This window comes from Sus scrofa, chromosome 6 (genome assembly GCF_054392235.1).
Source record: "Sus scrofa isolate SSC_HxYL_T2T_F1_AM1 chromosome 6, Sscrofa_HxYL_maternal_Yorkshire_Landrace_v2.0, whole genome shotgun sequence".
NCBI lineage: Eukaryota > Metazoa > Chordata > Mammalia > Artiodactyla > Suidae > Sus > Sus scrofa.
The window spans coordinates 35,903,410-35,926,398 of NC_139388.1; the positions used below are offsets into that span (position 1 = coordinate 35,903,410).

At 54.8% G+C, this 22,989-nt stretch overlaps 1 protein-coding gene across 2 annotated transcripts in view; it reads right to left on the minus strand.

Moving 5' to 3' along the window:
• Positions 1–22,989, minus strand: part of NKD1 (NKD inhibitor of WNT signaling pathway 1) — a 95,904-nt gene that overhangs the window by 14,742 nt on the left and 58,173 nt on the right. Inside the window, exons 4-5 of one of the 2 annotated variants that reach the window (XM_021094196.2) lie at positions 19,800–19,866; positions 3,058–3,164 (exon numbers count right to left, since the gene is read on the minus strand). In XM_021094196.2, coding sequence (XP_020949855.1) covers positions 3,058–3,164; positions 19,800–19,866 — 174 coding nt within the window. Of the gene's footprint in view, positions 1–255; positions 2,094–3,057; positions 3,165–19,799; positions 19,867–22,989 lie in introns of those variants that run through there. The other variant, XM_084960335.1, reaches the window with a different exon arrangement.

Consider the following 22,989-nt stretch of genomic DNA (forward strand, 5'->3'; position numbering starts at 1 on the left):
CAGCCACCCGGCCTCCCTGTCCAAGGATAGCCCCCCAAGAGTCCGGGATTGAATGTCCAGGGGCGACATGAACGAGGGAGGGGCTGAGCAGGGGGACACATCTGAACACATGCAGTCTGACTCTCAGAGGGACCCCAGGGGATGGAGCCCAGCTGCCCAGGACCTGCTCGTCAACCTCCCCCGACCCCCCCGCCGTTATGGGCACCCCTCTTTCCCTGCTCCCTGGGATCACCACCCAAGCCTCCCAGTCTCAGCGTCTGCTTTGGGGAAACTGGAAACAAGTGCGTAAGCGGCTCAGCACGGAGAAAAGCCCCATGAGGAGCGGTAGCTGCTATTGTCTCTGCTGGAAGGATTAATAGAGCAATGACGTCATCATCCTCACTCCCAAAACTCAAAGTATCCAACTGCGGGGACTTGAAGCCGGGAAGCTCCGTCACTGGCGGCCAGCATGCAGGGGCCAGCAGAGCATCAGGGTTCCAGAAAGGATGGCCATAGGGGGAAAGAGCATCCACAAACAGCCTTAAAGAACCACAAGTTCTATGAAAACAAGCCAAGATGCCCCCAGACCGTCTTGTCCTCAGCTCCCCTCTCCTCTGCATGAGGACAGGCTCAGCCCCCCAGGGAGGGGAGGCACCCAGCCTCCAAATGCCAATCGGACGGAGCCACAGCATGGTGCCCCCGGCCCTGGCTTCCGCAGCTCGAAACCGGCTCCCTCCAGCAGTTCCCGGGAGGCCCACACTGAGTTCAAAGTCAGCCTTCCCTCAGTGGTGACATGCCTATCTGCTACCTGCCAAGTGCCCGCTCTGCTCTCGGAGGCACCGTGTCGTGCAGCACGGCACTTGTTCCACACACATGCTGCACACAGGTGTACACGCTGGCACTCACGTGTGCACATGCACACAAACATACTGGTGTACACACAAGCATACACACATATGCACACACATACATATTCACACATACACATACATGCGTTCTGCATGTGCACGCACATGCTCGTGCACACATGGGTGTTTACCTGATTCCCTCTCCCAGCCCCTTCACTTGGCCCCAAAGACAGCTCAAGTTAGAAGTTCAGATACCTGGTTAGGTAACTGCCCCACCCCTGTGACATCGGTCACGTGGATCTTCCTGTCCTCCCACCCCAGACCTCTCAAGTGAGTCCCCTCGTGGACCACAGAGGAGTCACAGGCATCAGCCAGCCCTCTCCGGAAGCAGACCCACTTCAGCTTCCTGGGAAGACGTCCGGCTCCGGGCCTTCCTCTGCCCCTTTGCTTGGTGCTCAGCTTTGCCAAGAACTCTCAGAAGACCTGCAGGGACCCCCGGGGAGGGGGTGGGGGGCACTCAAGAAGAAGCTAGCAACCTCCGCTCCTGTGTTCAGGGCCCCTGGTGACCTGCCTTATACACACACCCCTCTCCCTCATCCCGGCACAGTGCAGCTTGCTCTTCCCACACCACAGGCCTCCAGGCCTTTGCTCCTGCTGTTCCCTCCGTCTGAAGTGTCCTCCTGATCCCAAAGGCTCCACTATGTATCCCCTCTCCCAAGTCCTGCTCTGATGCCAGACGCTCAACTCAGACACCTGCCCTCCCCCACCTCCGCCTGCAGCCACGGCTCCCTCCTTCGGGCACTGCGCAATCTGGAAACTGCCAGGATGCCCATCACTCTGCACCGCTCCAGCCTGACCTAGGTGACCTTCCTGCCCCCTCCATGCTCCCAGATCCCCATCGCATCACCGACTATGCAGTTACTGGGCCTGGGTCCCTCTTTTGAGCCCCTCCCCATGCTCTGCTCTGTGAAGGCAGGAACCATGCCTAGTTCACTGCCTGGTTCCCTGGTACCAGCAGGTATCAATCGACATTGGTTGGGGTTCCCACTGTGGCACAGCAGAAACGAAACCGACTAACATCCACGAGGATGTGGGTTCAATCCTTGGCTTTGCTCCGTAGGTTAAGGATCTGGCATTGCCGTGAGCTGGGGTGTAGGTTGCTGACATGGCTTGGATCTGGCATTGCTGTGGCTGTGGTGTAGGCTGGCAGCTGCAGCTCTGATTCAGTCCCTAACCTGAGAACTTCCATATGCCACAGGAGTGGTCCTAAAAAGACAAAAAAGAAAAAAGAAAAAAACAAACAAAAAAAAACTGGTTAGAAGGACAAAGGCAAGTACTTCTGTCCCAGATACCCTTTTAAGCACATGAGATGCCTTCACTCAATGCTTACACCATCCTGAAAAGACAGATGTTAGCATCGCCATTCTGGAGGGGAGGTGAGCGAGGCAGGGCAGAGCAGGGAACTGAACCCCCATCTGCTGGCTCAAAGTCAGCGATACCCTAGTGACCTCACGAGGGCAACAGACAAGGAAGGAGGGAGGGTACAAGGAAGGCAGGGGAGAGGAAGAGCCAGCGAGCCCCATGCAGGCAGACCTGGGTCTCGCTCTTGGCACCTGGTACACAGAAGGAGCTTAATATACAGTTGGGGGAGGCGGGTCAGACAGACTGTGGGCTCTGGGTGGGTATGTCCCTTTTGGTGCTGGCCACCTGAGGCAACTGAGTCCCAGACAGAGTCAGGGACCTGCCCAAGGCCTCCTGCCTCCCGGTGGTCCACCCACCTGAGCGCCATCCCCCCCGCCCCCCCCCCCCCCGCCAACGTGTTCCCCAGGACACCTCGGGAGCTGGGAGCAAAGGCTTCTTTCACCAACGAGGGAACTGAGGCCCAAGAGGAGGGCAGTCACCCAGCAAGGCCAGAGTGCCATCTCCCCTTGCCTACTTGTGTCCTCCCCCCAGGCCCCCGGGCCCTAGCCCAGTGGCATCCTCTGGCCACCACCCCACGTTGAGTGGCTGGGGACCCGAGCTGAGCGGGGAGGGGGTGGAGTCCCCAGGGCCTGGGCCAAGCTGGGGCAGCCCCAGATGTGGCAGGAGGAACATGTCACAGAGGGCGGGGGTTCAGGCAGGAAGGGAGGGACGTCACATCTGGACAGGCCTCCGCTCCCTTCCAGGAAAAGCAGCATCGAGAAGGGGCACCCCTGCTGTCCAGGGCGCAGCACCAGGAAAGGAAACTTACGTCAAATTTCAGCTGCTTCTTGGAGCCTGGGCAAGAGTCCCCGACCTTCTCCATCCTCTTCTCATCACCGCTGGCCAGCCCGTCCGTCTTCTCGGGAGGCAGGGCCACTGCAGGGGGGGTGGGGGGAGGCAAGAGAGGTCCCGTGAGGAGGACAGTCCGAAGCCGGGCTGCAGGGCCACCACACTCACTGCGGCTTTGTCCTGGAGTCAAAATCACTGCGCTCTGGCCCCCAAAATGCACAGGCCTGAGACCCCACCCCCACCGCCACCCTTGTGCCTCCTCACCAGCGACTCGGGCCACCCCCGTGGGCCCCTCAGGCCTCTGTTCTCTGCAGCCCAGGTAGGCAGCCTGTGGTCACCTAGGACAGTGTTGGGCCAAAGGGCAGGTGGCCGAAGGCAGGCAGGTGCTTTTGGAGCCTCCAGAGGGAGGAGCTCTGGACCGCGGCCACTTCTCTGCAGTCTCACTGCCTCCGTGAGGACATTTTGGCAACTTCCAAAAATAAAAAAATGCCCAAGCGCAGCCTGTGGCACACTGGGGGGTGGTCAGGAGCAGGGACAGACACGGAATTCAGCAGGGTGGGTGAAAGGCGAGTGCACACGTGCGCGCGCACACACACACACACACACACGTGCGCACGCACGCCACGGTATCTTCAGGAGCCAGCTCCCCCAGTGCCTTTCATCCTGCCTCTGCTCCACTAGAGGGTCCTCATTCTGCCAGAGACATTGACCAGAGGGCTCTGTGGTCCCTGTGGGTCCTCACCAGGAGGACAATAAGAATAAACCAGTGGGAAGGTGGGCACAAAGCCCGGGGCCAATGGACATCATGTTCTCATGAAAACCCGCCAGAGGTGCCAGGAGGACAGCCCAGCGTGGCAGCCATGGTCCCTGGGCTAGGACCCAGCCCACGAGGTTCCATAAATCCTGGACGTCCCACCAGACCCCTTCAGCCCCTTCTGCCCACTTTCTCTCCGCCGGAATAAGGGGACTGGGGTTTGCTGGGGAATGGGTTTTTCCAGAATATCTCACAGCGCCTCTCATTAGATTCCCTCAGCTGCTCTGGGAGAGGGATTCTGTTGTCCTGTTTTACAGGGGAGCAAACAGAACCTGGCTCCCACTGGAGAAACTCTCCCCCCCATGTCCGACGCGGGGTAGCCGTGAAGGGCCGTGTGAGGAGCTGAGATACCTAAGCGGCAGCCCCAACCATGGGTGGGCTTTCTTGGGGAGTCAGGAGCCTGGAGAAATGCAGCCACCAGGCCCAGGAAACTAGGTGAGGGGTCCCTATGCCCCCACCACACTCACACACCCCAGCTTTGCAGACCAGGACCCAGGAGTAAGCTACTGGGGAAGGTGTGGCCAGGACTCCCCTGGTCAGGACTGAACCCCAGCTTTCCCCCTTCGCTCCTGCCCTGTGGGCCCAGCCGTTATCCAAAGCACTTCCCTTGGGGCCCTCCCGCACACCTTGGTGGCCTCCAAGGATAAAGACGAGGCGGTGACCTCACATGGCATTGACTACAGCGTTTGTCCACTCAGTCCGCATGGCAACCCTGGGAGGCTGTTATTGTTATCAGCTCCATTATCCAGATGGGAAAACTGAGGCGCAGAGAGGCGAAATGCTTTACCAGTAAATGCTGGGGCTGGGCTTTGAACCTAAGCAGCCAGCCTGGCTCATGCTCTCGGCCACTCCATGCCATTCCTGACTTGGTTCAGGAGGCTTGGGGTGTCTCACAGCAGCCCGGGGAGAGGATAGCCTCTGCTTGGGCTCTGATCCTCCCTACCCTGTGTGTGGCCCCAGGCAGGTCACGTAACTTCTCTAGACGGCTCAGTTTCCCCAACTGCAAAATGGGGATGGTAACAGTCCCCTTGCCAGAGGATTGTTTTGTGGATTCAAGGAGCTACGACAGGAGGGGCTAAGAGCCCAGGGCCCGCACACAGGGTCCAGCCAGTAGTAGCAATGGCCTGGGGAGCGACGTCCCTGACCGATTCAGCATTTGGGAAGCAGGAAGCAGGTAGCTAGAAGTTCCCATCATGGCTCAGTGGAAATGAATCTACTGGCATCCATGAGGATGCAGGTTTGATCCCTGGCCTCGCTCAGTGGGTTAAGGATCTGGTGTTGCTGTGAGCTGTGGTGTAGGTCACAGTCGCGGCTTGGATCTGGCATTGCTGTGGCTGTTGGCCTAGGCCAGGAGCTATAGCTCTGATTCGTCCCCTAACCTGGGAATCTCCATATGCCGCAGGTGCAGCCCTAAAAAAAACACACAAAAAAACGGGTAGCTGAGTTTTCTAAAAACGGAGGCTTCTGGAATATAAACAGATGCAGAGCATCATATCAAGTACATGCAGCCTGGGTGGGGACAAGCCCGGGGAGGGAGGAGATAAAGCTGGGGATGCTCCGGTCACCAGGCCAGATGGGCGGGGACAGGAAAGCGATGATGGCCAGTGACTGGCCCTGCTCCCTCATAGCTCCCCTCTCGGCTGGCCCTGGAGGCATGCGCAGCCATGTCTGGATGCCCCCCTCCTTCTCGTCCCCCAAACACAGGCCCAGTGGGATGCAGGGAGCCCCAGCTCGCCATGCACCCCGTCCTCCCCCAGCAAGGCAACAACTCCCTAGAGCTGTCAGGGGCTCTGGCTAGAGACGCCTGTGTCTCAGACACAGACTCCAGCTCCTCCCTGGTGGTTTCACAGAATGAGGCCAATGAGAATAAACCTAGGAGAGCTGGCCCCTCGGAGACCTCCAGGGTGGATGGGGGGGCCTTTGGCATCCTCATTGCCAGGGTGGTTGTCAGGGGGAAGGTCACGGATGCTGACCGTCCCAGGTGGTGGATGAAACCAGGTCCAGCCCTCCCTGCTCCTCCAAAGCCAACACCTCCATGGCCAGGAGGTGTCCTGCTCCAGGTTGGCACCAAGCCCCAGGGAAGTTAGATGGGAGATTGGCCAGTGACCCAAGGACAGTCAAGCATACAGCCCGCGCCACCCTGACCTCTGCATCTCAAATCTATCGGTGTACTGCTGGGCTGGAGCTGCAACCATCGGAGGAAGAAGCAAAAGAAAAAGAAGAAAGGAAAACAAAGGCCAGCTCCAGCTTCAAAGCCGCTGCCTCCCTCCGCAGAGGTCCTGGCTGGAGATGCAAGCCGGCCAGGCTTATCGAAACCAAACTTCAAGTTCAAAGGGAAGTTATCAGAAAACCACCTTCAGGTTCAATGTTGCCTTTCAAGTTCCACTTGATAAAACCCGAAGAAAAGAAACCTCTGTCCCTGCTCTCCCCTTCTCTGGAGCACCCCACCCCCTGACGGCCAGACAGCCCGTCCTTCCCGCGTCCTCCCCTGCCCGCCTTCCCTTCTCCTCTCCCAGGGAGGCAGGAAACACCGCCCCCATTCCTCATTCTCTTCGTACATCTTCTCCAAAGACCTGGCCTTTGTCCTCTCTTCACCGGCGGGTCCCACCCCTCATCCCATCCTGACTCAGAAAACCACCTGGACACCCAGCGGGGGCCCCTTCTCGGCTTGAGGACAGGCACAGATGGGTAGCAGGACCAGAAGCCATCTGCCCTGGGGCCTGGGGACCAGGAACAAGGACAGTCAGCACCCCTTCGCCCCCACGAAAGAAAGCCCTTCACCTTCTCACTGTCGCCCGCCCCGTGGCCAGGAGAGGGGGCAGATAATAGGTTAGAAAGCCACGCAGACCCCAGCGCCAGAGACGGAGGTGGGGGGTCGGAGGGTCTGTCATCTACATGCACATATGAGCCCTTAGAGCCAAATGATGCCAAACATCACCGGCCCCAGCCACACCAGTACACACCAAATCACCCTCCCTGCCCCCCCCCCCCCCATCTTCGGGCTCAGGGGTGAATGGGGCTCGCTGCAGGCTGCCCAGGTCCAACCAACTGGGGAAGAGCAGAAGGATATTTTTGTCAAGATGGGTTTTACCACCAGAGTCCAAGCCCGCTCTTTGTCTCTTACTTCTGTGCAGCCCAGCGATTATTTTTTGCAGAGCTGATCTTTTGGGGCATAGTTTCAGGGGGACTCTGATGACTCTTCAACGGCACCAGTAACAACACTGCTAATGTGAAGACAGGAAGGAAAGCAGTGTGAGGAACAAGAAGAAAATGAAGGGAAGGTACAGATCGAGGAGGATGCGAAGGCTTTACATGCCAACAAAGTACCCTTGGTGACCTAGAGCAAGCTACAACCCGTGAGCCAAAGCCAGTCGGCCGCTTATTTTTGTAAATAAAGTTTTATTGGAACACAGTGACACTCACATCCATTGTCTATGCAGAATTGAGCAGCTGCAACAGAAGAGACTCCAATGTCCCAAAGCCTAAGATACGTACTTTCCTAGGGCTTTACAGAAAAGCATATGGACTGTGCCTCAGGTGAGTGCAGGTCTGCACACCTGCCTTGATAGGCAGGGTGCAAGTCCAACTTCCTCTGCTGCTCAGCTGCTCGACTGGAAATCCTTGTGCAGTCCACAGCCTGCCCAACCATACACAGTGGCCATGGAAGAAAGAAAATGTCCACGCCTCCTTCTTAAAACCAAATCTCAACTCAAGGGAGTCTGGGGCAGCGTGTGGAGCTCCTTCCCTCTGGAAGCTGTTCCCCGCCCCTCCTCTCACCATGGCCACGGCTATGGCCACAAGGAGCCAGCCGGCTGGCTGTGTTTACCAGATGATGGCTCTGTCCCACATTAGCTCCCAACCTGGCATCTCTCCACCCCCAGCAACTGCCAGATTAAATGCATTACTTGACCATCTTCACCCGGCTCCCTTTGATGTTCCCTTCTCAAGCTTCAAAATACCTTTTGGAGGGAGATCAGACAGCATTAAACAGAATTACTAATTAATTAAGCAAAGTTAAATTTTAAACACTGTTTGTTGTGTTAGCCAAAAGCCTGAACAGAACAGACTTTTTTCCTCCGCTGAGATCAAAGACAGTCTCTTCCCTCTCCCCTCCCCCAGTTTAAAAAAGGAGGGGGGGGAGGGAAGAGAGAGAGAAAGAAGACGGTGCTAGAGGAGCTCGGGGGAGAGCAGGAAATACCTGAATGGGAGCAACTTTGATCGTGGGTCCCCCACACCCACCCACGGGCCCCATGGGAGATGTCTGAGGCTCACGGGGGGACCGCACACTGGGAGAGCCATAGTCCCTTTCTCAGGACTGTTTAGCAGTGACCCAGGGAGCAGGATGGCACAGCCCACCCAGCCCAAGCCGCTGACAGCTGGCACCACCCAAACAGCATGAGAAGAAGGGCGATGAAATAAAACAGATCCACCCTCCCGAGGCCCCACCCTCCTGAGCAGGATGAGCGCCCCAGGGGTCTTTTCCCCACCCCCCCACCCCTGGCTTGGGGTCAGGGTCATTTGGGGTCATTGGGAGACTGGCCCTGAGAAGCAGGCGGTGCACTGTACAACTCTAGGGGGCGCCATTCACACGCCGGACAGCTTCGATTTGTGTTTGCTTATGACATTTTTCAGACAGATGGCAGAAAGGTGTCTCAGGGCGGAGCCCCCTTTTCCAATTTGCAGCAACGCATTTGTCGCTAACAGAGTGCTGTCTAAACCCATTGAGTCTAGCACTTTATTCTGCCATCCTATCTGCGATCTTCTGATGGTTTCACAGGAGCCTGCTTCATCCACAGAGCCAGAATGCGAATTTCTTTTCTTTCTTTTTTTCTTTCTTTTTTTTTTTTTGTCTTTTTAGGGCTGCACCCATGGCATATGGAGATTCCCAGGCTAGGGGTCTAATCAGAGCTGCAGCCACCAGCCTACGCCACAGTCAGAGCAATGCGGGGATCCGAGCTGTGTCTGTGACCCATACCACAGCTCACGGCAATGCCGGATCCTTAACCCACTGAGCGAGGCCGGGGATCCAACTTGCGTCCTCATGGATGCTAGTCGGGTTCGTTATCGCTTGAGCCACGATGGGAACGCCCCAGAATGCAAGTTTCTCGAGTGCTGGCCAGGCTGGCTTCCGCCCCTGGGTTGCCCATGGTGTAGAGCCCATACTGCGCATACACAGAGCAGATATTCCACCCCAGCGAGCTCCACGGCACCAAATCCCACAGGTGGCTGGAAGGCAGGCTACACAACAAACACCAGGAGTCCTGGCACGATTGAGATGGGGAACTGGCAGGGGGAAAGGGGTGGTTTGAAAGGGGTAGGTCTTGGGCTAACATCCAAATCCTGGGTGACATCCGCAAGTGCCGGCTTATTTTAACACAATCCAAAAAGCCTTTGTGGATGTTAAATTCTGGAAGAAGAGACACATTCGAGTCAGGGTATGACTAAGGCAGCCCCCCCCGCCCAAAGGCCAGAAATGAATGCTGAAATGCTTGGCGGACACCAGCCCAGTTACCGGGCAAGTCCCTCTCGGTTGATATAATTTAACACAAGCCAGAGCTTCCTGGCTGGAGTCTGGACACTTGCCTTAATGTATCCACAGGCCTTTCTCAATTGTCCCCGTCCAGATTATCTGCTGCAAATATTTTAGCCTCAGGGTGGCTTGCCAGGAGGTTTCTGACTCCCCAACCCTTCAAGAGCAGCTGTTAGAGAGGGAATGCAGATGGATTTTAATATTAGCCTATGCCAAATATAATTAGGAGGGTAAATCTGCTGCCAGTAAAAAGAGAAAGATATCATGTGTGCATTCCAGGCCAAATGGTTTCTTGCATTATCTGCACGCGGCCTCCTTGGGGAACGAGGGTCCCGAGGATCCATGGATCTGTTTGGCCACGCACACAGCCATGGGCAGCATGGGGGATGCTGGTGCTGTTTGTGGGCACACGCGTGATTTCATTCATAACAGCCCCAGGCAGCGTGTGTCACCGCTTGCCTGTTACAGGAGGAAACTCAGCCTAAAAAGCAAACCTGGTCGAGCCACTTCTCTGCTGCTGTGTCTCAGCCCCATGTCTCCACAGAACTGCTGTTCCCCACCAAGAACACTCTTTCGGTCTCTCCGACTCCTGCTCCTCCTTCAGGCCTTCAGGTTTCTGCTTTTGTCTTTTTAGGGCCATGCCCACGGCACATGGAGGTTCCCAGGCTAGGGGTCGAATCCGAGCTGCAGCCGATGGCCTACACCATAGCCACAGCCGCACCAGATCCAAGCCGCGCCTGCCACCTACACCACAGCTCATGGCCATGATGGATCCTCCACCCACCGAGCAAGGCCAGGGATCGAACCCGAATCCTCATGGATACTAGTCAGAGTCATTTCCGCTGAGCCACAACGGGAACTCCCAGGCGTTCAGTTTAAACGTCCCTGCCTGACCCTCATGCCCTCAGGTGCTAGGTTAGGTTTCCCGCTTCAGCAATGCCTGGTCAACACCATGCATCACCATCACTCATTGAACTAACTCCTCCTCCTCCTCCAGTTCCGATATATCGCTCCGTACCCTATAAAGAGGTGTAGTGGCGGCGGCGGCGGCAGCGGCGGCAGCAAAATGAAGCAAGAGTTAGCAGCAGAATCAGGATTTGAAGCCAGAAGGTGTAAAAACTAAACCCAAAACATCCCAGTTTCCTGCCGCCCCAGCCACGGGTCTCTCCACTCGGGTCCCACCACAATAGTTGACACCTGTTCCTGCCTGTCCGGCAACCATCCCCCTCCTTCTGATAATAGCACCGGCTTTTCTCTGGTGGGCCGCCCCTCCCCCACCCCAAGCTGAGTGGTTTATGGGGCGCTGATTCCCCTCCCAGCTCCCCTGGACACACCCGGCACCCAGACCCGACTGGCTTGCTTATTCATCCTGACAGTTCTGTGTCTGAGCTCAGCGCCAAAGGAGGGAGCGTCAGGAAGCCGATGAAGCTAAAGCGTCAGGGTCCCTTGCTTGCATGGGGGGGGGGCCCTTCCACATTGGAATGTGCCCACATGGTTGGTTGTTTTTGTGACATTTTCAACATTAGGTATTGTATCCACCATCTGTTAAGGACGCTGTCTCTTCCCGCTGTGACATCCTCCATGTCCCTCTGTGTCTTGGGCATTTCTGGACCCACATGTCCCTCTGTGTCACTTGGTGTTGGAGTCCAGGCATTTCTGGACCCAAGCTACCTTAAGGAGGTTGAGTCGGGGATATACTGATTTAGGTTTAGAGGGAAATATTACATAGAAATACATACATATGCATTTATATATACATGGACTAGTTACGAAAGACAATCATGCATTCTTTTTCTTAAAGAAGCACCTGTGTTGGATAAGCTTTGGGTCCCGCCAAACCTAGACCTACCTTGCCCAGTACAGTGAGAATCACATTTGGCAAGAAATAATGGTTGTGGGAGCTCCCTTTCACCTGCACTGGCTCGGGTCATAGGATGTGAGCATCCAGGGCTGGTTGGTCACCTCTGCCACTGTAGCAGGACAGATGAACAAAGGGCAGAGGAAGAGAGGATGAAGAGAGAGCGAGAGAATGAATGAAGGAGTTTGTGTGTGTGCGTGTGCGTGCTGATGACATGGTTTGAGCTCCCGGACCCAGCCATCCCATCTTGGGCAAGATCCACCCTAGGATTTCAATTTCCTGAACCAGATCTTATAGGGAGTTTGGGTTGAGTATCCAAAATAACGCAAAGAATCCTGACTCAACTCACCATCACGTGGAAAAAGTGCATTTCAGGAAAAAAAAAAAAACAAAATCACCGCCCAAACCAGTAGCTGACCCCATGCAGCACTTTTTTTTTTTTTTTTTTGGTCTTTTTTAGGGCCCATGGAGGTTCCCAGGCTAGGGGTCCAATTGGAGCTCCAGCTGCCGGCCTACACCACAGCCACAGCAACACCAGATCCGAGCCGAGTCTGCAACCCACACCACAGCTCACGGCAATGCCAGATCCTTAACCCACTGAGCAAGGCCAGGGATCGAACCCTCAACCTCGTGGTTCCTAGTTGGATTCACCTCCACTGCGCCACGACGGGAACTCCCCCCATGCAGCACTCTTGAAGGTGGTTTCCGGCAGTTCCACCACCAGGCACCTACCCCTTTCCTGGGTCTTTTCCTTCACACTCCTGCCTTCCCCGGGTTACATTTTTCTGTAAGATTTTTATTTAAGGGCCAGTTGTAACTGAGGGAAAAGAAGAAAGGGAAAGAAAAAAAAAAAAGAAAAAAACCTTCCCAACAAATAGCATTCTGGCCTTTTTTTCTCATCAGAGCCTGAGGTTGATGGCCACTCTGCTTTGAGGTTTGAATAGGACTGAGACGAAACATCTGTTGGGAGAGGGGGCGGGGGGAACACCGGGAGATGGAGAGGGATGGGGGAAAAAAGCCTTCTTTGGGCTAAAAATATCATGTCCCTTCCACTCGCCCCCCCTCATCCCCGCCCAAGTTAAAACATGTGATGAAATTCAACTTTTAAAATCTAACCCCGAGCTACTTGAAACTATGAAAGCTTCCTCGGTATCTGACACAAGTCAGAATTTCCACTGTTCAAGCTGCGCTTTTATGAAGAACAGACTTGAGAGAAACTGCTGTCACCGCTGAAGCCTGGGCTTCTGGGGGGACTGCGGTGGAGTGAAGTCGGGGCGACTGACACTCGCCGGCAGGACAGGCTCTGAACAGAGGGAGAGAAGCCAGCGGGGTGGGGCCCGCCTGCCCCTCCGTCTGGGGGTCCCCGCTGCTCTGCAGTCAACTCCCCTTCCTCTCAGACACACTGGGAACCACGGCAAGCCCCGCCGATTGACGAACCTCGCCTGGGAGTCCCACGGAGCCGTCTGTGGTCACTTCCTGAGAAGTGTGCTCTCCTGCTCGCTCTCTCTCTCTCTCTCTCTCCTCCCCAAGGGCTCCCTGAACTTCAGATTCAGTGTCCAACTGTCTACTCAGCCTCTCTGTCTGAAAGCAGGTCAAACAGGCATCTTAAAATCAACTTATCCCCAAATAAAAGCTCTGGAGTTCCCTGGTGGCTCAGTGGGTTAAGGACCCGTCATTGTCACTACTGTGGTGCGGGTTCGATCCCTGACCCGGGACTATCTGCGTGGCCCCAAACCCCCAAAATGAAAACAAAAGCCTGGATTGTCACCTGCCAAAATGTCCCCTCAGAAGTGACACCATCAGTTCCTTAATTCCTTAAGCCCAAACTCTAAGGAGTAGCCAGGATCCCTTTCTTTCCCTCCCCCACCTCCCTCTGCCCCTCCACCCCCACCCCAACCACTTCTCTCCAGCCCTGGGCTAGGCCAATGCCATCACCTCTCCCCTGCACTATCGCAATCACCTCCTGTTCTTACCGCTTCCTTCCTCCCTCGGAATGATCCATCCTTCCCAGAAGCCACAATTATCTTGTGCAAATGGAAGTGAAAATCTAGGCACTCACCCACCTCAAACTTTCCAACAGTGTCTCTACAATTGCAGCATGAAACCCAAGCTCACGGCCCCACCCTTGCAGACTGCCCCAGCCCCAGCCCCAGCCCTGAGGTCTCCTGCCACCTGCCGCCACAGGGGCCTCCCTTCTGTTCCCCCCTCAACCCAGTTCCATCCCCCCTGGGGCTCTGCTCCCTCCTCCTGGCCGCTGTCCCTCCACATCCTCCCCCGGCTGGCTCCTTCCTGGCATCTGCACCTCCGCTGAAGTGTCACCTCCTCAGAGAGGCCTGGCCACTCCACCCTTCCCTGGGTTTCATCTCTTTGAGGAGCGCCACTCCCAGAACCGTGTGTGCTCTCTCCTGGGGTGATGTATCCACTACCTGCCTCCCTCACGTGGACACCCCGACAGCAAGCCCCCCACCCCAACCTTGCTCTCGGCTGGAACCTGGGGTCCAGCAGGGCCCTGCACCCGAAGCAGGCACTCGGTAAATTCTCACTGAATGAGAAGGAGACTGTCGAATGCTGTGTGACCCTGGGCAGGTCACATAGCCTCTCTGGGCCTCAGTTTCTCATTTCAGTGGAAAGGGACTAGAGGCCTCTTGGGGGCTCCTCAGCTCTGTGAATGGCTAACATCTCACACCAGGAGCCTGGATGGACTGGAGGGGGGCCCTCCCTGGGGACCTGACTCTTCTCGTGAGCACCACTGGTCCCTGAGTGATGATTTTTCAACTTTATGATGGTGCGAAAATGATACGCAATCAGTAGAAACCGCACTTCTAATTTCAAATCTGCATCTTTTCCCGGGATGGTGACACGTGCTGGGACCCCTCTGGTGACACTGAGCAGAGGCAGCAGGTCCCAGCTCCCAGCCAGCCACGTGAACACCAGAGTAAAAGGCTGGTACACTTACCCTGTGTCCAGACAACCATTCTGTTTTTCACTTTTGGTACAGTATTCAGTAAATTATATGTGATGTTCAAGGCTTTATTATAAATAAGCTTTGCGTCAGATGACTTTGCCCAGGTGTGAGCTAACATAAGCGTTCCAAGCACGGGTTCAGTATGTCAAATGTAGGGACTGCATTTTTGACTAATGCTATTTTTTCCTTTCGTCCTTTTTCAGGGCCGCTCCTGAGGTACATGGAGGTTCCCAGGCTAGGGGTCAAATCGCAGCTGCAGCTGCCAGACTACACCACAGCCACAGCAATGCCAGATCTGAGCCACGTCTGCGAACTACATTGCAGCTTATGGCAATGCCAGATCATTAACCCACTGAGTGAGGCCAGGGATCGAACCCGCGTCCTCATGGATACTAGTAGGGTTCGTTAACCACTGAGCCACAACAGGAACTCCATGACTAATGATATTTTCAACTAACAATGAGTTTATCGGCACATAACCCCATCAGAGGTCAAGAAAAAGCTGTATTTATTGAGCACTAATGGCACAGCAGACTATGCCACGCACTCAGAGGAGGAGGAGACGTCCAGAGATTCTCATAGGACTAAAGAAGCTTTGCAAATAGGCCTTCTTTGATCTGGACTAGTAAATAATTACAAACACCACTGGGCTCCCTGTCAAGAAAGATGGCCCTATGAAACAAGAGTCAGGACAGTTCGCATACTCTGGCCCACTCTGGACCAGGGCTGTTCTCTGGGCTGACGTAAACAACCTCGCCGTCTTCCCAGGAAGAAGGGCTAAACCTGCCCCCAACTAGAAACTGAAGCACAGAGAAGTTAAGTGACTGGTCCAAGATCACACAGTGAGATGTGCTAAAGCCAGGCTGGATCTGGAATCTGACTTGCAAATTCCCAGCGAGTTGGAATAAAGGGGGGAGGGCCCCTCTCATGCAGCCCGTCCGGGTTGGAGGAAGACAAAGTCCAGGCCACGACGACTGGGACAGGCCCTGAGCTCACAGCGGGGCTGCTCAGCCCTTCGGGTCTCAGTCCCATCGCCACCCCACTGCCCTGCTCAGCAGGACCTCCACCCTCGGGCCAGGGAAGCAGCCACCCCTGTGGACCCCACCGGACTGAACCTGGGCTGAGCCAAAGCAAGGCCTGCCTGGCAGCACCCCTGGACCCAGGGGCTTTGAAGGGTCTTTAATGAAGGCAGGACCGGCAGGTGGGACCTGCTCTGTGGACTCAACTTTCTTTCTTTCTTTTCGTTTTTCTTTTTTGTCTTTCTGCCTTTTCTAGAGCCGCTCCCACGGCATATGGAGGTTCCCAGGCTAGGGGTCGAATTGGAGCTGTAGCTGCCAGCCTACACCAGAGCCACAGCAATGTGGGATCCGAGCCGCATCTGCAATCTCCACCACAGCTCACAGCAACACAGGATCCTTAACCCACTGAGCAAGACCAGGTATCGAACCCACAACCTCATGGTTCCTAGTTGAATTCATTAACCACTGCACCACAACAGGAACTCCTGGACTTGGCTTTCTATAGAAGATGCCAAGCAGACTGCACTCTGCCAGTTTTCACCTCCAAGCAAGAGGTAGAAAGACAAGATGTAGCCATGATGCTAAGGGTCAGTGACAGGCAGTAGTGGGACAGCAGGAGGTGGCAGGGGAGAGAGGGCCCCCCGAGAGAAGGGGCTGAGGAGCACAGAGCAGTAGTCCAGGCGATGCTGGGTCAGAAGGACAGCCCTGGACACAGTGCTTCCTGGAGGCCCTTCAGGGTGACATGCACAGGTCTGCCCAGCAGGCCTGGCACCAACGTCCACCTCAGGCCACAAGCCACAGTCTGCCACCACCTGTCGTTGTGCCCACCTGGGGAGGTAGGGATGTCGAGTGGGTACCACAGTGAAGTGTGGGGCCCCTCCCCGGCCCTCAGTGCCCTGCTGGCTCAGCGGGGGAGGGTTCGGCTCTCCTTCCACGCTAAGCCGCAGGTCCGCCCGCCACGCCCGGCCAGTCCTGGAGCGCGGGACTGCTCGTGCTTACTTTGTTCTTGCCACAGTTCAAAAGCAGCTCGAGGCCCCAGCCCGCGCTCCAAGCCCAGCCTTAATCTCCCATCCCGAGAGCTCCCAGCTGGCCAGTTAAGGCAGTTAAGACGCTGGATTAGGGCCGGCTTTACATAACAACGCAGGAGCTAAAGCCATCCTCTCCTGGGATGGCTAAAAGACTTCTTTTTATCTTCACGCCTCAGATGGCCTTTTTTCTCCCCTAACAGCCCTCCAGCCATCCAAGAGGCAATGAACTTGGCCAACAGGAAGACAAAGGAGAGATTCAGGACTTCAGCTTGCTCTCCCTTGGCCCAGAGCACAGAGGGATGCCTGCAGCCCAGCTCCAGGCCAGGTGGAGGCTTCTCCGTGGCCAGGACTCCTCTCCCCAGGCCTCATGGTTCACAGCCTCAGCCCCCCCTTCCAGAGGGGTGGGAAGTGGGGCGGTGGTGGAGGGGGGTGGCCGGACCCGGCGCCAACGGTGGCCAAGAACCACAAACAGTTACTGGGGCCAGCATCCCCCTGCAAGGAGTTTCAGGGGCCACACAGGCAGGCCAGGAGTAAACTAGAACAGCCCCCCTCTGCTGCTTTATTTACTTGTCGTTGTCACTTTTGGATTTCGTTGTTAGTCCTCCATTTCAAAGGAATATATAGACCACTTTCTTCTTGGAAAACATTAATTACAGTTAATACTACAACCTTCTTTGACCACGCTTTCCAAGTTTAGTTTCCTCCTCCCCTGTCCAGAAGGAGCTACTATTTTTGTCTGTCTAGGCCTCTAGCTACACTATATATATATACTATATATATGTACGTTCACATACACAAGGAAATACAGATGCCCTTTTTTTTTCCATGAAAGATAACACATGGTCTGTGACAGGGCCGCATCGTGCTGCAACCTGGTCTTACATTTGGTGCTTCTGTGTAAGCTTTTGTTTGAAGAAAAGGGCCAGAAACTTGATCACCAACAACCCAGTCTAAGCCCTAGTTGGGAAACTGAGTCAAGCTGGTGGATCCCAACCCTCAAAAGTCCTCAAAGCTTGACCTGCAGCGGGTAGGCCATGGGGACAGACTCAGAGCCACCAGCCACACCCCCTGTCCCGGACAGGAGCTAGGACCTTTAGGCACCGTATTTCTCCCCCATCCATCAGTCCATGTTTGTCAGTGCTGCCCCATAGCTGTTTGTCCTCCCTACAAGATGCCCGCATCCTCCGAGTTCATCCCCACGTCCCCATGCGTCGTGTGATAGGGGGCAAGGGGGCCCAGAGAGGGAGGGACCTGGCTAAGAGCCACAGCAAGTCACTGCGGGAGCTGGGAGGGGAGCCAGGTCCATGGGCTCCTAGGCCAAGTGCTCTTGCTGCTTCATGACTCCAGGGCTCACCCTCTGAACACAGAGACTGAACCAAGCGCCCTCCCTTGCCGAGAGAGGCGGACTCCACGGGGAGGCCGTTTCATGTCAGCAGGGAAAACGGCCTCATGTGAAATTGATGACATGATTGCAGACTGAACCCCAGTGGACAGAGAAGTGCCTCATTTGGGGGCAGTAACCAGGGACTCAGTAAATGCTGACGAGGCAGGCAGATTGAGATGGACGGGTGATATTTGGAGGATGGTTACATGGGTTAAGGAGTGAGTGATGGGGTTGAAGAGACAGGCAGAGGATGGGCTATGGGGGGCTGGATGATAGAGAAGCACAGGCCAGCTGATGCGTGGGTGACAAAAGAGTAGGGCGATGAATGAATAGGCAGTGATGGAAGGATGGGCGGGTGATGGGGGGGCAACAGACGGATGGATAAGTGTTGGATGGGTGGGTCAGAGACTACGGGGTGGGTGATGAGTGAGTGACGGGTGGATGAATGGATTGATAGATGAGTGGACAGGCGGATGCTTAGACGGAGAGTGGATGGAATAGATAAAAGGATGAATGAACAAGAGCATGAACTTGCTAAGTTACCGGGTGAATGAGCAAATGAATAGATAAGTGGAATGAGCACAGAAGCCCATGGAATCCATGTCTGGGGTGGCCTCAGTCCCAGGTGCCCACCTCCTGCAGACCTGACCTGACTCCCCAGATTTACCCTAGGCGCCAAGTCCCGGCATCTCTCCACGGACCCAGAGATGACAGCTGAGGCTTAGGTGAGCCCAGGGAACAATGAGAATCAAAGCCACCAAGCCCCAGAGTGTAGTCACCAGATCTGAAGGCCACCAGGCTTCAGGGAAACACCCCAGAGCCTGAACAGGGCTGTCTGTCCATGCATCTCCTCCTCCTATCTGGGACCTGCTCATCATATCTGAGCAAAGTCTGGATAGATAGCTGGGTCCCCAGCCAGCCTCCAACTCCTGGACCACTGAGTGAATCTCTCAAAACAGGGCTTCTCAAAGTACTGTGTGCACACAAGGTCTCCTGGGGAGCCCATTACAGGGCAGGCTGGATTCAGCAAGCCCGGGGGGAGGTAGGAGCTTATATTATCAGAGCTCTCGGGCCCCATGTGGCCGCAGTCCTCAGGTCTGGCCCAGGCTCTCCTCCAGAACCTCCTGGCACAGCCTATGTCTCCTTTCTAGACCTTGCAGGAGTTTCAAGGCCCAGATTCTCCTCCCCCCACTAGACCTTTGGGCGTCCAGCTCTCCCGCCAGCTGCCTGTCCTGGTCCCAGCAGAGAGAGCTTGACTGTTCTAAGGCTGCGCCCATTTGATGATTCTCTCCTCTGATTCTGAGTAAAAAAGGGAAACATGGAGTTCTCGTGTGGCACAGTGGGTTAAAGAGCCAGCATCTTCACTGAAGCAGCCCAGGTTGCTGCTGGGGCGCAGGTTCGATCCCTGGCCTGAGAACGTCCCTAATGCTGTGAGCACGGCCAGAAAATAAAAAGGGGAAAACACTTTTCCTTTTAGTTAATCTGGATCTTGCAGCAACTCAGGGAATCAAGTAGGAAAAGTCTCCCGATTACCATTCTACAAACATGGAAACTCAGGCTCGGAAAAAGGACATGGCTTCCCAAAGTCAAATCGGCACACCCGTGGCCAGCGCTTGACTCGCGCATCCTACTTCATCCTACAAGACAGGGCTTCCCCTTAAAGGAAGAAAGGAGGGAGGGCTCCCGAGGAGAGCAGGGAGGGGCTGGGGGGTGTGGATGTGTGTGCTCACCTGTGCTCCAGGTGAGGGAGAGGTCGTTTGGTGGGAAACACAAGGACTGCTCCGTGCAGTGCTTCCTAGGTGCCTAACGCTGCGTGAGGAGCCTATGCACGGCCACTATAATCACCCCCACTGGGGGAGCCAGGGTCAAACAACCTGACCACGGCCCCGTGGGGAACACAGGCTGAAGAGGGCCAGGATGTGAAGCTGCGTGGTCTGGATCCGCTCCAGGTGTGGACCTATGAGGCGCTACTTCCCTCTTCACCCCACCCACCCCCATGGAGAGTCAGAGTCCTGTCCTCTGCCGGGTCTGCAGATTTTCTGGAGGGCACGCTGGGCACGAGGTAGACCCGATGGCCCTTCCCTACCTCCCTGGCCTTGAGAAGAAAGTAATGGATTCCAGTACCTTCTAGCCGGAAGTCCTCCTCTTCCTCCTCGCTGAGCGTTTCTCTGAAAACTTCGCCCACAAGCTCCTAGAAGAAAGCAAAGCAGGGCTATTAAGGAAGAACTGGGGTCAGGTTGGACCCTGGCCATGTTACGGTCAAGGTGCCACAGTGAACATGTGTGTGGCAGGTCGCAAAGACGCAGGGACCCTGTTCTGATTCTTCTGATGGAAATTTAGCTCAATGTGGTAGACCCTATTGCTCTAGAATAGTTAAGTACTGCACCGCCACTTTTTTGGAAGCTAAGTTTTTCTCGGCTTCCAACCCACCACGAAACAATGCACAGAACCACGTTTCTTTCTCAGAAAGGGGGTTCCACCCTCCATCCTGGAAAAAGACAAAGGCAAGATCCCTCCTCTATACTGTGAGCCAGCTGCAGGGACTCGGGAACCACAGCCTCCCTGTGGGTCCCACGAAGGGACCTCAGTTTGGGTCCTCCCTCTACCAGAGAGTCTCAGGCGGGCTATCTGGTGAGTTTATAAAGAGAGCCTGGTGTGCTGTGGGCGGGCAAACTTAACATAAACCCTTAACATAATCCCAAACTCTTCAGCACAGCCTCTAGGAATCCACAGGCTTTGGGTCCAGCTGACCCTCCATCCCCGTTCCCATATCTTCCCAACACACACATCTTCTGGCGACTAGCCTGATCCTGGCACGAGCCTTGCCTTGGTCCCCAAGCATGAGTTAAAAATGTCCAGCCTCTCATCCCATGAGACAAAGCTGCTCCGAATCAGTGGGGAGGCTGCCACTCAGGTGTTGTCGAGTTGGAAGGGGCGTTCGTTTGGTCCACAGGCTGGGAAATTTCTGGACTATTAATAAAAGTCCCATCTATCTGATCTGCCCCAGCAGGATGACTCCAGATACAGAGAAGACAGGACCAGCGCTTGTCAAACTGTCTTGCGTCTTTGCTGGTTTTCTGCCAAGAGGAGTACTGTGCGCAAAAAAGATTGTTTGAAACAAAGGTAAACAAGACCCCTTCCTGCAAGACTGACTACGGTAACGGATGCTGCGGATCTTTAAGTGGTAGCTTATCCCTCAAGCCTATTTAGACCCTAAAGTTTTGTTTTTCAAAAGCATCACACAGGGAGTTCCCATCGTGGCTCAGTGGAAATGAATCTGACTAGTATCCATGAGGACACAGGTTCGATCCCTGGCCTTGCTCAGTGGGTTAAGGATCCAGCATTGCCGTGAGCTGTGCTGTGGGTCTCAGACATGGCTCAGATCTGGCGCAGCTGTGGCTGTGGCATAGACCGGCAGCTATGGCTCCCATTGGACCCCTAGCCTGGGAGCCTCCATACGCCACGGGTGAGGCCCTAAAAAGATGGAAAAAAAAAAAAATCACATGGGATTTGTGTTCTAAGGAACCCATGTTGGGAAATGTCCCTCTCTGGGGGGGGGGGAGGTTTTGGGGGGGGTGCACTGCTTATCTCCCTTAATGCCCCCAGTGATGCTACAGCCATGCTTCCTGAAACACTAAATGATAAGCAATAAAGAAAAAAAAAAAAAAGCAACTCAGCAGCTCTCACCAACTTCTCTTCCTGGAGGAAAAAAAAAAAAAGTATAAAGAAAAGGGAAAAAACACTCTCTTCTTGAAAAATTAAAAGAAAAAAAATAAATAATCCTGCACTGGAGATGCCTAAAAGAAAAAGCAGAGCTCGCCTTGATTAACAAAAGAAAAACAATGCTTTGTATAGCTGATCTTATCAGCTGGACCCAGCTGGAGATAAGTCTCTTGTGTGTGTGTTTTTTAAAGATGAACAGCTAACATTTTATGGATTAGGGGTGGTTTTCTCTGTTCTCTTTCTTCTTTCAAAGCATTCTAGGGTCGTACACACGCTGTCTTAGAGGTTGTTCAAATGTGGTCATTCAGACTCCCGGTGTCCCATGGACTTCAATACCAGGCTACTTTATTCTCCGAGTCAGGAGGACTTCGCTCTTCTCCACCGCCAATTATTATAATCACCGAACACTTCCTGGGCTTGTAAACTGGCTGTTTGTGTTAACAGAGCCAGAGTTGACAGGGGAACTGGGAGACGGTGACAGGAAGGGCCGCACTCGGCTGGCATCATTAGACGGCTGGGACGCCCTGGCAGCCAATTAGAGCCGATCTTTCATGCTGGAGAAAGACGGATGCCGCCTCTCCAGAAGGGCTGGCAGGCAGCGCTGTCTTACGGGAGCAGGTGACCGTCTTCAAGGGAAGCAGCAGACCTGTTCACGCTGGGGCCTCGCGGAGGGCGGGAGCTGGCGCTGACCCCCGCCGCCTTGACTGCTCCTGGCAAGGCCGACTGGACCCGGGAGACAGATGCTTTGGGGCACCTGCCTCTTTGTACTGGCACACTCAGAGGAGTTTAAAGACGTCACCACATCACCATCAGCAAAGCAGCCGTCTGGAACCCCGTAACGATGCCTGGCATGTGTATAACACATCCCCCCCCCCCGCCCCGCCACCCCCCGTCATCACTGTGATGATGGCTTCAGTGCTCTTCAAGAAAAACGGTCTGCTGGGAGGACCTAACTCTCTGACATATTAAAGGTATGTCTTTGCACGTTAAAGCAGTTCTGGCAAGTTCTGGGGTCGGCCTCTTCCCGCCAGACCTTACCCTGCTCTGCCTAACACATTAAAAGCTCCTCAGCACCACAATGCAATGCAGGTGCTCAACCACGGCACAAGTTCACTTCCTCCACTGACCCAGACAGCCCGGGACCCAGGGAGTGTGGTGTCTGTGGTCAAGCTCTGAATCACCGGGACAGGGACAGAGGCAACATAGCCTGTTGAGCCAGATGCAGCGTCAAATCCTGGCTCCGTCGCCTCCCTCACCCTTGGCTGTGGGACCAGCCACTGGCTTCTGGGAACCTCAGTCTACTTAGCTGTAAAATGGGCACAGGGCTAAACCACAGCAATAAGACAACACCAATAAGACAGCTTACACTTATTGTGCATTTCCTATGTACCAGGCACCGTGTCAGGCACCATATATATATATATATAATACATATATAATATTATCTGCCTGTACCATCACAACAGCCCTGCTCTTCTCCGTCTCTCAAGGAACCAACCACCTGGCACACGCTCATAAAAATGATTTGCAAATGTTAAGTGAGACATATAATTGTCATTGGTTTTTTTCTACAGCGAAAGGGTCCCAACCC